Here is a 15,588-nt window from a genome sequence, read left to right as displayed (position 1 = left end):
CTGCAAGTCCAATCATCTCCACGTCGCATCAGTCCATCTCTTTTCTATCCCGTGCCGCGCTCGTTTCGCCCCCTGCCGCCAAAAAGAAGCTACTTGGACACGCGGTGTCTGGGCATGCGGGCTACTTGACCCCCCAGCCTTTGGCGGGCCGAGTGGGTCATGCACATGGCAGAGTCTGAGATGAGCAAAGTGATGAACGGAATGTGAAAAATTAGAGGTTTTAAAAATATCTATTTTTGCATCCGCATACTTTTTTTACCAATTTTTTTAGGAATACAAAAAGACGCTTATTACTGGAGTTTATGTTAAAGAATGCCACGGATTTTCAATGGACGTTTCTTTACGAGCTTTCAAGACTCCTATAAGATTATAGCAAGTGTATATTTTTATCCACTGTAAATGTATTTTGCACAAGATATGGAATCCAGTTACATAAAGGAGTCTCATTTAATGCTTGAGCATTTAATGTTTGGGCATTACAGGTTTAAATATGGTGTCATTGTTGGTCTTAAATTTTAGTGATGGATCACGGAACCGTTTGAAATCCACCCGGATGGATCAGTACTTGGTGGTAACCACGAGTTGGAGAGTAAACACAAGTTTGCGGCACTGCCATTTTCTGTCAACATTGCCAAGCAGCAGCCTCTAATACCCACCGGTTTCACACGGTGGTGGCCACCGCTACAAGCATTGTCCAAGCTCAAATGCTACTTAGCTTTCAAAGATCTCAGCTCTCGGTTACAGACGAAGGGGCTCTAAGAGGATTTATGCAACCAAAGTCGTGGGTTCAGACGGTGGTGATCAATGCGTGTTTGGGAATGTTTTGAGCAGAGCACGCGTCATCCACACTGCACACGTCACAATTCCCACATACAAAATATCATACAAACGCACCGTCACTGTTTTTATTCGTACTTTACTACGGCTAAAGTAACCACAATTATATATAACACTAACATAATTATCATTTATTTTAAATGTTAAGGTAAAGTCACACAACCGAAAAAACGAAAATATGTTACTCTCATTAGCACACATACACTGGTATCTCTAACCAACTATAGAGAAATGATGCTTGTTGAAATATGAACATTTGTTGAATGCTCAAGAAAAAGCAATATCGTTAAGCATAAACATCTGTATTTGCGGTTCTAAGCACATGTTAGGTCCTTCTGTTCACTGCAGTAAATTGCGAGGCTGTTGAACAGCGATGACCTGTAATGGAATATTTATCTGCTTTTTTAGCGTGGCAGTTTTTAACCTGTCAATCGTGCCCAATTGAGACCCGAAAAACGTAAGCAAAAAAATAATCACTGCCACCAATAAAAACCAACGAACCACATACTCTTTGTTTTTTTGGTAAAGTCACGTCGTTAAAAAAATTAAATAAATTAAATCACGACGTTTCGGGCGCAACACAAGCGTTCTTTTTTTTTACCTACGTGACTTTACCGAAAAAACCAAAGAATATGAATCCTTGCAGTCACGAAAACGTCAAATCTAGAACCAACGAAGCACACCTGCATACGTCACGTGTTATTGAAGAGGCCAAGATAGCTGCTGCCCCTTGTAAAAAAAGCAACTACGACCGATTGCTCGGAATTTAGTTGGAGGATAAGGTAAGCAACTTGAAAGTTTGGAATAACAGGCGGATGGAAAGCACTGCGGATGTAATAATAAAGTTGAAGGTTTGTGATGGATCGGGGGGGGGGGGGGCACGTGCAGTATGAAAAGCAGGTTATTTTCTTCATTTACCAAATAGTCTGTTTTGTATATTTTGTAAACGGTGATGCCTTCATGTGTTGTTTTCATATCAATGAAATGTATGCTAGGCTGAGATTTTCGCAGAACTCTTATCGACATGGCTAGCTTATGGCCATGGCTAAACTCGGAAAAGCGAAACGATTTGTGGATTGTGCAAAAAAAGTTAAACGAGCTCCGTAACTCAAACTAAAACTTCCCTTACGCCAGGTAACAGCGTAAAATCAGAGTATCTCCAGAAATATCGGGACACACTTTCTAAAACATGACTAAAGGTATTGTACAGCTGTAGGGCTTAAGAGCTATGTACACATTTGTATGCACACACACACACACGTAGAATCACACACAATAATCCCAAGGGGTATTTAAGTCCTTTGAAACGTTGCACATTCTACATTTCTAATCGCATACAAGCATGCAGCATTAGATTCCATAGTGCACGTAGAAGAAACATTCAACGGCGAGTGATGTGGGCCTGTTTGGAGCGGTGGCACCTCTGCGGCGGAGGAGGAAAGGTGGACACCTGTGCCAAGCAACGTCGCTCATCCCAATACCATTAACGCAACGCATACAGGGTGATCGTAAATGCCCCTCCTGCGCTTAAAGTACCGGGCGAGACTTCTCGTATGCAGTTCTGTTACCCGCACCAACTCCAATAAACACACGGATCCCAACCGATCCGAAAATAATTCTCAACACGCTTTTAGTTTAATTCTTGGGAGTTTTTGGTTGTTGTTGTTATTCGTGCTTTGCACCACTGCCAATGCAGTATCACCAACATATGTGGGGGGACCTCATACGGATGGATTTACATCATTATACCTCCTTTGCCAGTACCAAAATATAATAGGGCTTTTCCCCTTTTTTCTGGCAAAAAAACTGAAACCTTTTTTTACGAGGATTCATGTCTGCATTAACCACAATACTTGCAGTCAAAATGCAAACAAACTAAAAAATTATGACTGCAAGTATTGTAGTTAATGCAGACATGAATCCTTGTAAAAAAAGGTTTCAGTTTTGTTGCCAGAAAAAAAGGGGAAACCCTATTAATACGGATGTATTTGTTTCCTATTATTCACTTTATTAATAAATAAGTCACGCAGAGGTGCTCAAGGATTCGCTCCAACTGGAGGTAATCTGCCTATCAGTGGCCAGAAAGTGCAAAGTTCATCCTATAACCTCTTTATTTTCATGGATAAGAGCAGGTACCCAAAGTGGTGGCAAATTCATCCTGCAATCCGTGGCAATTCAGAGATAAGTTACCCAGAAGTGGTCTCCCAGAGGTGCTAAGTTCATCCTGTTGCCCACATTTTTCACATATAAGAGGAGTTAAGCAGAAGTCATCCCCCATCACAAGCAATTTCATTAACCCAAGTAACATCGAAACGCTGGCTTTCCACCCCCCCCCCCCCCAAATACATGCAACCAAACATCAGGGATGGACTTCACGATCACCCAGTATTTCACTGCATCACGATGTGGCACCTGTCCCACACAAGGGTTACCATCTAAACATCAGATATTGCTTAAGAAGAGATACCAAATATATTATTGGTTATTTCGGTAAAGTCACGTAGAAGAGAAATAATAAAATAAAATAATAAATTCTCACGACGTTTCGACTGCAACACAAGCAATCATCATCAGGTGTGAAATCCGCAGCAAGAACATTGGATTGCTTGTGTTGCAGTCGAAACGTCTCGATAATTTTATTGTTTTCTATTTTTATTATTTCCTTTCTACGTGACTTTACCGAAAGAACCAAGAATATGAATCCCTGCAGTCACGAAAGCTTTAAATCAAAATTATAAGAGATACCAAGTTGCTATTCAATGAGGGCTCAAGTCAAGGTGCGTGTCCTGACATAGAACGACTTAACCTGGCGACACCGCGTTCTTCCTCTACGTGGTCCCCTTGAAGTGCAACGCACTTGGTCCATCGCCAATCACCCAACGCTTGGATCTTTCCCTTGAAAAACTTTTCGTACAATTTGTTTTCATTTCACCAGGTAAGGCCCAGAAGCGACCTTGCCACACAAATAATAGCTCAACGAAGTGGCTCATCACGTGGAAATGTATGGCAGCCAAATGCTCCAAACGCGTGACGTTGATTCTAAATGTGGAGGGAAAAACCGGAGGACCCGGAGAAAAATATACGTGACCACGGGGAGAGCATGCGAACTCCAAATATACAGCAGGCGTCAGGGTCGGGATTGATCCCATGGACACGTGCATATCAGGTGAGGTAGTCAACATCTCGCCACCGTGGAGAGATGTTGTATGGCTTCATCGCCACGATAGAAATCGCTTTCCTAACATAGATTACACTGTGTAACAAAACATTTTTTTTGTTCCTAGGTAGTGCGCCTTGGTAAATAAATATTTTGTAGTAATTGTTGTATTAGTTTAGTATAAATACATGTTAATTTTGAATAATGTTTTTTTTTCTGACTTGATGTGAATGAAAAGACACCAATTCTCCCGTTTCCTCATTGAAAATAGGTACATTTCAAAATATCACTGTCCTGGTCACAAAAGCAAAATTTGTGGGGAATAATAGCCATTTTCTATACTTTGTAGGTATAAGCAATTAGGAAATAACACTACCCAGGAACAAACATTGTGTTACATAGTGTTATTCAGCAGTGGAAACTTGTGAGGGCCACATTTGGCAAGTGTGCGTTTCTCCACGCGGATGACGTCGAGGTTCTCTCAGATGTTTCTAGATTTCCCTGGATTCTTTTAGAGTTTTATTTATTTCAGTTTAACACATAAACGGGACTTGTAGAAAAAAATAACAAAGTTAATCGAATGCTCCGAAATGCGGAAATCGCTACAAACAATGTACACGCACTGTACTTTTAAATGAGCAGTTGCCCTTCGTTGTAGCATCAATCGGTCTATGTCAGACCAAGACAAAGCATTGCATACGTTGAGCAACAACTTGCAATCCTGCAATTGCCGAGCAAAACTAACATATTAGTATTGCTATTACAAATGCATGTGTTTATCCAGTTAAGCCTCAAGGCCTAGGACATTTGGCCAGTTTTCCGATGAGTACTTGTGAGTAAAACCAGAGTGCTTTACGGACAAGTCAGCAACCCCGCTTGTTGCGCCACCCACTGCAGGCAAAAACCACCAACCACGTGTCCAAGCCACCATTGCAGGGCATGCGCTGCCACAAAGCCCAGCAGGTGAGCTAGCTCACGGCACACGCCGTCACACCGATGAGGACACCGTCGTGGTGCGTGAAGATGTCGTCACCGCTGCTGGAGCGCAGAGTGGAATCTACAAGGTGCAGGTGTTGCCCAACGCGAGTGAATGAGGGGGGCCAGGTGTTGCGGCCGGACAAATAGCAAACCCCCCCCCGATCGGTGCGGCGACAAGAGGCCACCGCTCCCAGCAGATTTCGTTCCTCGACAAACGAAACGGTCGAAGCAGCAGGAAAGACGAAAGGAACTGCAGCAGCAATAGACCTGATGAGCGACCGCCGCAGAGGATAAGAGCTGTCTTTGGAAAAAGGATTACGTCGGACTCCTATGCTGCAAAACACTACACGGCGTGCCGAGATTAAGGGGCCGATCATACACGCGTGCGTGTTCATGTACATGCCTGTGTCTATGCTCCATGCGCTGTGTGTGGCTGCGTGCCAACGGGGTGGATTTGTAGCAGGAAAGCAGCAGGCTTGAACAAAAGCTAACGTTCAGATGTTCTCAACAACCGCTGACGGAAAGCACACGGGCACGACCACCGACCTGGGCAACTAGAACGGGGAGAAGGACAAATTTAGTCTGAAACATTCAAAATAAAACTTCTCAACTATACATATACTTTGCCAACTTATCACGAAATCCCACGTTATACTTATTTGAGCCATTTGCTCACAAGAGTTTACGGGTGTGTGTATGGTAGGTGTGTGTATGGCTAGGTGTGTGTATGGCTAGGTGTGTGTGTGTGGTTGGGTGAGTAAAAGTGTATGCGTATAACTGTAATATGTGTGTATTGGCATTAGTGTACGTGCACAAATTTGCACGTGTCTGGCTGTGCACGTGGGGAGAGCAGGAGCGCGGTGGTTATCGTACTACGCTACCCACGTTTGATTCCCCATCATGGCCAACATTGGGGCTGGGGTATCTGAACTGGTCCTGGGCCTCCCCTAGGTTGACTCAGTCCTAAAAGAGTACCTTGCGCGGAGTGCAACATCAGCACCGGGGAAACAAAGATGGCTGGGCACGGTGCTGCCCAACTACCCGGTCGCGTGCCATGTTGGGATTCAGAGGTGCTCGCGACAGCACTTTCCCCAACAGTTTACTAAAAGGCTACAGGATGTCTTTGTTTTGTACGTGGCTTTGGGGTGTATATTTATGGCGGTACACGTATATGTAATGTGTGCGCCATCATGCACGCGGGTGTGTATCACACCGCTATTTTTGTCAACGTGCGCGCACGTGCTCGCCTGCACGCGTAACAGCGCAATACGTAGGTGTGCGAGTGCACGCGTATGAACACACGCACGCGTGCGACAGCGCTCGTGCATGTGTGCATGCATGTGTATGTGGTCATGTTCACGTGTGCACGTGTGCAAGTGTACTCTTGATACCATGCTGCCGGCCTTGAGCCAATGGAAACATCTCCGAGCGCAGTCACTGGTTTCTCTCGTCATTGCTGTTGCTGCTGTTATTGAGCTGTGCATTGTGGGCCATGAGCAGGCATGTAACAATTCACCCACCAGCAATTGGAAAGAATCGCGATGCAAGTCACGAATCAATCGTTTTTTTCCGTATTGTTTCTATCGCCCCATTCATTTTGTTCCATCTCGTTCATTTCTGACTGCCTAAAAATAAATGATCGTGCATTTTGCAACGCAACAGAATTTGGATTTATATATCATCTAAATGCACCTCAAGACGCTGTACGGAAGCGGTGGGCAAGTCTCGTGTGTAGGGGTGGTCCAGTCATCGGCAGATGGGAAAAAATCGGAAGGTCTTGAGCTTGGAGCTGTGGCAGGGAGTCGAGAGCACAGTGTCCTCCCACTGATCGAAGGTTGACTGCCGACTTCAATAGAAATGCCTTGCTTGGCTTGCGAAGCATACATCGTAAATGATTGATGCTTAAGACGTGAAATTTGATGCACGCGTCGTGAGCAAAAGAACACATTTGAATCATTTGCGTGCAGAGTGAATCGTTACATGCCTCGTGCGCGACCTGATGGAGTTGTATAAATCACGGCGATGATTATGATGACGATGATGTTGACACCACCGATGCTAATGCAGCTCCCTTAAGACTCACTGTAGTCGGCGCTGTTATTCTCCGTGCTGTAGTTGTAGTGGTGGTTGTTGTTGTTGTTGTTGTGGTCGGTGTGGCTGGGAGCTAGCGCTTTTTGGGGAGTGTGCCTGCACGTTGCGGGGTCACTGGGCGGTTGGCGTTCAGGACGCCGTACTGGTACTTGGGCTTCTTCTCCGCCGGCTTCAGGATCTGAATATTGCAAACGACGACAGAAAACACAGCACAGCAATGCAGAATTACGGCACCTTCGTTTCATGCCACATGTAAGGGCCCACTGGGCTGGGAAAAAAACAACGACAGACCGAGGGGCGCAGGTTAGAGACGTCGAATTGACCGTTAAGAAAAGGAACCGGCCCTGAGGCAGGACGCGTGGCTAGAAGGGACGACAGCCAGCGGCCAAGATGAACGATGTAGTAGCAGCTCAGGGAGAGAATGCGTCCGAGAGAACGTCAACCGTGGAGATAAAGCAATGACATCAGCTCGTGCGCGCAGGTACTAAACTAAACAATTAAAATTTACCAGGTTAAGTTCTTTTTCAGAAGCGATCTGGCCACCAATGATAGCTCAACGAAGTGGCTTATCATGTGGAAATTTAAAGAAGACAAACAGTCGAAACGCGTGATTCTAAATGTGGGGGAAAAAAACGAGAGGGCCCGGATAAAAATCCACGCAACCAAGGGGAGAGAACACGCAAACTCCAAATATACAGCAGGCGTGAGGGTTGGGATCAAACCCACGACCTCCTGGAAACCAGGCGAGGTAGTTAACATCTCCTAACCACCGTGGTACTGGATTGACTGATAATATCGCAAAACCAAGGGAGATGGCAATGACAAGGGGAGGCCTTCATCCAGCAGCAGTCGGCTGATAATGGCTGATAATGTTTGAACGTCGAAATAGGATGAATTTTTCACCACGTTCGCGATGACTCCTATTAAGTGCAAATACACACAGATAATAGGCAGAATCTGTCTGCGGATTACATGCGATTCTGTGGATCGACTGGTGGTACACATTAAGACCTCAGAAAACAGGCATTTGTGGAGTTGTCTATCATCTGTAGCGTTCAATAAATGAACAGGAGACAGGGAGATGGGGGACGCAGGGTGATGGCGGTGAGTAGGGAGCTGATGGTGAGCGAGAGGGGCGGTACCTACTACAACTTTTTATTTTACCAGGTAAGGCCCACTGAGCTATACAGCTCTTTTTCAGAAGCCACCAGGCTATAACAAATGATAGTTCAACGAAGTGGCTTATCACGTGGAAATGTATGGAAGCCAAGTACTCTAAACGCACGTTGTTTATAAATGTGGAGGGAAAAACCGGAGGACCCGGAGAAAAATCCAAGCGACCACGGGGAGAGAGAGCGAGAGAGACACGTAAACTCCAAATATACAGCAGGCGCTAGGGTCGGGATCGAACCCACCACCTCCTAATTCTAGATTTGAAGCTTTCGTGACTGCAAGGATTCATACTCTTTGGCTTTTTCGGTGAAGTCACGTAGGTAAAAATAATAATAAATGAAAACAACTAAATTAAATCACGACGTTTCGGAGGCAACACAAGCGTCCGTCTTCAGGTGGAACCGTTACAGTAATTTTGGCTGTCACCGTTCCACCTGAAGACGGAAGCTTGTGTTGCCTCCCAAACGTCGTGATTTAAATTAGTTGTTTTCATTTATTTTATTTTTTACCTACGTGACTTTACCGAAAAAACCAAAGAGTATGAACCCACCACCCCCTGTATAGCCGGCGAGGTCGTCAACATCTCCTCGCCACCGTGGCACCCACCTGGAAGGAGCACATGAGCGTTTCGTCCACGCTCATCATCGCGCCGGCGTTGTCGAACTCCCCGCAGTAGTTGGGCGCGGAGAAGAGCGTGACGAGTTGGCGCTTAGCGAAGAACTCATAGCCGTCCTCCACCACCTGCGCCCGCGGGGAGGGGGCGGAGGGTGTGGCGGGGCAAGAGGCGAGAGGCACGACCACACCGGGTCACGGCCATACATGCGAAATACGGCATGCTGCAACCAACAGAGTCGTGCAGCCGTGTGCATTGATCTGTGCAGCCGTGTGCATTTCTTGGTGCAACTGTGTGCACTGATATGTGCAGCTGTTTGTATTGTTCTGCGCAGTTGTGTGCATTGATACATGCAGAGGTGTGCATTTGTCTGCGCAGCTGTGTGCATTCATACATGCAGCTGTGTGCATTTCTTGGTGAAACTGTGTGCATTGATACATGCAGCTGTGTGCATTTCTTGGTGAAACTGTGTGCATTGATACATGCAGCTGTGTGCATTTCTTGGTGAAACTGTGTGCATTGATACATGCAGCTGTGTGCATTTCTTGGTGAAACTGTGTGCATTGATACATGCAGCTGTGTGCATTTCTTGGTGAAACTGTGTGCATTCATACATGCAGTGGTGTATTTATCTGTGCAACTGTGTGCATTGATACGTGCAGCTGTCTGCATTGCTCCATGCAGCAGTGTGCATTGCTATGTGCAGCTGTCTGCATTGTTCTGCGCAGCAGTGTGCATTGCTAGGTGCAGCTGTGTGCATTGCTCCATGCAGCTGTGTGCATTGCTAGGTGAAGCTGTGCATTGTTCTGTGCAGCAGTGTGCATTGCTATGTGCAGCTGTGTGCATTGCTCCATGCAGCTGTGTGTACTGCTGTGCATACAGCTGTGTGTACTGCTCTGCATACAGCTGTGTGTATTGCTGCGTATCGAGCTGTGTGTCTATGTATGCCATTTGCTCTGCTGTTGCTTTATATAGATCTATTGCTTAGTTATTAACATCCCACTGCAGGGCAAAGGCCTCCTCCGAATGTCTTAACAATCTCTTGCCACCTACATCCAGTGCTACCGATTGGTATTCTAATCTCACGAGCACCGCCCACGCATTTGTGCGGGTTCCACGGCCGGGGTGGAGGGGTAGATTGGGGGGGGGGGAGGCATGACACGAGCGCGCCCCACGAACCCCGGTCCAAGGTGCGGGTGGCGTCATTACCATGCAGAGGCGCGTGGCGATGTCACCACTGCGCACTTACCTGCCCGCACGCCAGGCAGCCAGCCAGCAAAACTTTTTTCTACGACAGTATCATCCATTCTAGATTTGAAGTTTTCGTGACTGCAAGGATCCATACTCTTTGGTTCATTCGGTAAAGTCACATAGGTGAAAATAAAAATAAAAGATAAAAAAATAAAAAATAACTAAATCATCCAGTCTAATTTTTTGTCCACATCTCTTTCTCTCCATCGGCATGATTCGGTTTGTTAATTTTGCTCATCCGTCATGTGACCGAGCTTGGTGTTTTGGCCAACTGGATTAAAGTTTTTGTTGACCACGTTCTAAAATTACATCCGTGACCGTGGTTTAAATTCTGTATTCTTCATTTTTCTAATTTTGGCCATTCTCGTTAAGTTCAAAATCCTCCTCTCCATGGCTCCTTGAAAAACTCGTAACTTTCTCGTTCTTGAGTTAAGGAGCAGGATTGGGCCCCCGGAGGTCATCACTGGTAAAATACAAGAGTCCACGGGTCTCTGATACAGACACACACTGCTCATTTTCCCTTCATGAACCTCTTCAATCACCACAAACTTTTCTCAGCACTTGTGATTGTTTTTTGTCGAATGAAACTACTTGTCCTGAATACGTATAAGAACAATTAAAATATTTTTTGCATTGACTCTTAAGATTTTTTTCCTTTAAAAAAAATCGATCATTATTTTAGTTTTGTTCTTATAAATGTTTTAAACTCCTGAAATATAATTACTGTGTTCATCTCAATCTTATATCTCATTTAACGTCATATTTTGATTCATAAAATAAAATAATCTGATATCTGAACTTGGTGAAATTTATTTAGGTGCATTGGGATCTACAAATGAAATATGTCTTAAAAATGTAACTTATTATGATCACTGTTGATCCCATATGACTCCCCGATTTATATTGTCAAACACAGACTCTAAATCAGACATGAATAGCATAGATGGAGAAATAAGATTTTCCCAATTGACTCCTCTACAGAATTAAAAACTATTACCTTGTATTTAGAATCTAAAACGAGCAATGCCATTGTTGTCAATTAATTTTAGAATTCATGCGTACTTTGTAATCAACTCTTCGGTGTTTTAGGAGATATTAAATACGGTTCTTTAAAAGACATGCGTGCGTGTGTGTCACTGTGGGTGGAGCTGGTGCATCTGCCAATCATCTCAGTCAGCCAACCCGTGGCACCTGGCTCTCGTGACCTGTCAGCAAGCATTCGACACTTCACGTGGCCTCAAAGTGCACCTGGTATGGCACAGGCGCCTTGGTGACATCACCGTCACTTAGTGGCGATTGGTGGGTATTGGTTGGGTGGAATGGTGGTGTAGCGGTTGGTGCGCTGCGCTCCGAGCCTGACGACCCAAATTCAATTCCCGCTCGTGTCCAACACCAGTGACGATTATACTAACCAGTGCTGGGCCTTCCCTACGGTCGACTCAGTCTTAGAAGAGTACCTGGTGCGATGTGCAACATCAGCACTGGGGAAACAACGATGGCTGGGCATAGTGCTGGCCACGTACCCCGCACGTGTGCCATTCCGGCCTTCGTGGGTACTCGCTAACAGCACTTGTCCCAACAGTCTGTTAAGGCTATACGGGGGAGCTTTGCCCTTGTATGTCGCAGTGTGATTATGTGACCCCGATGGTCGAATAGTAAGCGAGTACCTGGTGCGATGTGCAACATCAGCACTGGGGAAACAACGATGGCTGGGCGTGGTGCTGGCCACCGACCACCCTTCGTGTGCCGTGCGGCCTTCGTAAGTGCTCGCTAACAGCACTTTCCGCAGAATATTTTTAAAGGCTATATGGTGGGGATCTTTGTATTTGTCACTGTGTGTGTATATATTACTGTGTTTACAGATGTACAGTTAATAAGTATACAAAACAATTACGACAGCGGATATTCTGATGTTGGCTGGGTCTCTTTAAGGCAGCCGGTTTAAATGTATTCATTCAGTCAGCGGTCAAGGCACACAACCTCATTGACGCTTTTAGATCCCAGGTCCTGATTAGGATCAGAAGATGTCAACTTAAGATCGATGTTGGTCGAGGCTTTCAATATTTGGCCATTCAGTCTGGGTTCTGCCAGAAGATGTGCCTCCAACAAGGCGATGAAAACAATAGGATCAATTGTCAGGGTCAACCGACGGTTGAAGGTGCAATTCTGTCACTGGCGCCAGAATTTTTTTGAAGGTACAGACCATAAACAACAAGTGGAGTCATGCTTGGACCTTTCCCAGTCATTAACTGACGTGCTTGGATCTGTTTCAGAAACACTGAGGCTAGGCTATCTGAAAGGTCATGCCTCAGTCAGAAGATACATCTTGCAGAGGGCATCTGCAGATTCAGAGTCATTGGGAGTGGAGTTTATCAAATCAGACATCTCCATAGCATCCAGCAGAGAAAGTTACCCTATAGGGAATAGGCTCAAACATGTGAGTATACTACCCAGCCAGAGGGCTAGGAATGACAGCGCAAATTCCACGCAGCCAGAGTGATGGCTGGGGTAAGAGTACACCACTGGTGAGCCAGCTCAGTGGAATTTGGTAATTTACAAAAGGGGAAGAGATGCTGAGAGCCACAGTGAAGTCACCATTCATGAGCGCATTGAAACTAAACTGAAAACTAAAATACATTTTATTATTATCAGGTAAGGCCCACTGAGCTATGTATCTATTTTTCAGAAGCGACTTGGCCACAAATGATAGCTCAACGAAGCGGTTTATCGCGTGGAAATTTATAGCAGCCAAATACTCGAAATTCGTGATTCTAATTGTGGTGGGAAATTCCGGAGGACCCGGAGAAAAATCCACGCGACCACGGGGAGAATAATTCAAATTCCAAATATACAGGTGTCAGGGTTGGGATCGAACACCACGACCTCCTGTATACCAGGCGAGGTATTAAACATCTCGCCACTGTGATGTTTATGCCAATGAGTATGGTAGCCGGAGCCAAAGTAAGGCAGTGCGTGGTAACCCTACTGATTGCACAGGACCGTGTTGGTAGTTGCATCACTGTTGGTTGTTGTCCTCCCTCCACACCCTCGATCAGCACAGTTGGCTATGTATGGTGCGAAAGAAGTTCAACATACATACATAGGCTGTGTTTGTGTGTAGAGCCATTTCTTTGTTTTTACACGCTTTCTATTAACTCACTCTGTTTGTTGTGGTTGTCGTCGTTGTATCCTCAAATCTTGTAACTCAATTTTAACCCACTTCCCAATGTGGTATCGACTGCAAACTTGGTATATGTATGTCATACTGATGACAATACTATATTATATCATAAAAAATATATATATATATTTTTCATCAATGTTTCGGCTTGGGTCTAATTGTCCACGCTCAACTGATGTTGGCTGTAAATCACCACGGTCCCTTATGGCAAGCTTCGGGGCCACTTCCTGGAGTCGTGGAGTTCTTCCATTACTAGTAGGGTACATTTCATTAAAGAGTGTTTAAAAAAAAAGTTTAAAAAAATCTTATTATTAAGTAATTAAAATAAAGCAATAATTGTATTAATTATTTAATAACTAGTACATATTTATATAGTTGTAATAAATACCTTGGGTTCCTCCAATTACGTGCATTGCTGTGTATATCGCTATGTGCGTTGTATGTATGTGTGTAAAGCTGTGTGTATAGTGATGTATCATGCCGTGTATATCGCTTTCGTGCATTTCTGTGTGTAAAGCTATGTGTAGAGCTATGTGTAGAGCTATGTGCATTGCTGTGAGTATCGCTGCGTGTCATGTTGCTCTGAAAGTCACTGCACCCATCACCACTCCAAATTCTCCAACCCTACCCATGTCAATCGTCGTCTGCCGATTTCTAAACCATTCCACAGCATCCTGATTTTCACAGATTATAATCACAGTGCTTGCACAATTCTATAAAAAGTCACGGTTTTCGATGCAATGTTTGCTTCGAAACTTGGAATGCAGTAAAAGGAAACATCTGGCAGCCTAGGCCAAACATGGGCAGAGTGAATGAATGTCCTACAGACAAAGATCCCCCTGTAGCTTTAACAGACTGTTGAGGCAAGTGCTGTCAGCGAGTAACACCTGTGAAGGCCGTCACAGCACACGAGGGGTTGGTGGCCGCCTTTGTGCCGCCACACGTGTCACAGCGCACGTCACAGCGCATGTCATCGCGCACGTCACCGCGTGCGTCTCACCTGGTGAGCGCGGCAGATGAGGTCCAGGTCGTGGCGGTTGAGGAATTTGCTGACGACGTCGGCGCCGAAGGTGAAGGAGACGCCACGGTCGTTCTCGCCCCAGCCCTGCACGTCCTTGTCTGGGTCCGACCACAGCAGATCGCACAGCAGCCCTGGCAAAGGGGGCAAGCACAGAGAGCGCCACCACTGTGTAAGACCTCACTGCGCCGCTGCCGGGCCCAGCGGTTCGCACGCCGTGCGTGCACGCACGAAAGCCGTGCTCGGGGAGGGCTCGCGGCCTGCGGGAGGTATGAACACCGTGCGGGATAAATTTAGAACGCGCACGCGAATTTTGGCGCCATGTTACGGCGGCGCTAATACGCAACGTGAAACAAATGCCTTGCAACACATTGACGAAAAGGCGTCGGCGTGGGGTCTCTCTGTGTGTTCTGGCCTGAGAGAGACTGGGCACCTACCAGAGGAATATGGAGTTTCAACCGCTGGCTTAGGGCTACCAATGGAGATTAGTGCCACTCCTATACTAGTTTAACCGCAGAGGCACCTTTGAGTTTTCATCGTTGCAACAACAAACACGATAGATTGATGGTCCAGTGGTTCAAGCGTTGCATTGTGAAGCTGGCCGGCCGAGTTTCATTTCCAGGCAAATAGCTAACGATAGCCAACTGGTCCTGCCTTCACTGATCTCCACTGAAAAAAGTCGTGTGAAGTATAGTCTTACAAACCCCGTGACTAACGTGACTTGGGCAGGCCTTTACCCAGCTGTGGATTGACAAGGCCTGTGAATAAATACTGACTAATCAACAAGGGTCACCATGTGCATTGGGTTAAAGTTGATTGCCTTTTTTTATTACTCCTTTGCTGGCCGACTGCCTTGACATGGACATCAGCACATTCGGAGACATCCAGTCCCAGGGCGTAAAAAACCAGGGCCTTGGGAGACATTGGCGTGGTGCTCTGCCAGAACCGTTAATTAGACACTCAGCCCCGTGATTCGAACCCAGGCCCAACGCAGGTGTTGGGACAGTCGTTTGAGACACAAACAGATTCCCCGAGACACGATCGCTGAAAGATGTGCAACAGATGCAGGGCTGCTACTTTCCGGTTTGTGGGATTAGTGAACCACTCATGTTCCCGGTAAGAAGACCCCCGCTGACGCACGTCCCAGAGATAAATGCGAACTAAAAAAAATCTCCGTCGACTTTTGTGTCCGTCTGCGTTTCAGTGTCCGCGGCAGGGATTTGACATACGCCAAATTCCACGTCGGTAAACACATGGCCCACACGGTTCCCAGGCCACGGCACCCCCCC

At 45.9% G+C, this 15,588-nt stretch overlaps 1 protein-coding gene across 3 annotated transcripts in view; it reads right to left on the bottom strand.

Annotated features, from left to right (window-relative positions):
- Positions 1 to 891: 891 nt before the first annotated feature.
- LOC133352687 (serine/threonine-protein phosphatase PP1-beta catalytic subunit-like) overlaps positions 892 to 15,588 on the bottom strand; it is a 45,726-nt gene continuing 31,029 nt past the window's right edge. For all 3 annotated transcript variants that reach the window (XM_061568497.1, XM_061568495.1, XM_061568496.1), the window contains 3 exons: positions 14,282 to 14,433; positions 8,843 to 8,977; positions 892 to 7,241 (listed from right to left, as the gene is read on the bottom strand). In XM_061568497.1, coding sequence (XP_061424481.1) covers positions 7,137 to 7,241; positions 8,843 to 8,977; positions 14,282 to 14,433 — 392 coding nt within the window. In that variant the 3' untranslated portion in view covers positions 892 to 7,136. The remainder of the gene's footprint in view (positions 7,242 to 8,842; positions 8,978 to 14,281; positions 14,434 to 15,588) is intronic.

The sequence above is a fragment of the Lethenteron reissneri genome, chromosome 41, assembly GCF_015708825.2.
Source record: "Lethenteron reissneri isolate LAM-NWPU_2019-01 chromosome 41, ASM1570882v1, whole genome shotgun sequence".
NCBI lineage: Eukaryota > Metazoa > Chordata > Hyperoartia > Petromyzontiformes > Petromyzontidae > Lethenteron > Lethenteron reissneri.
The sequence above is the reverse complement of the archived record's forward strand: the minus strand, read 5'-3'. Positions and strand labels throughout refer to the sequence as shown.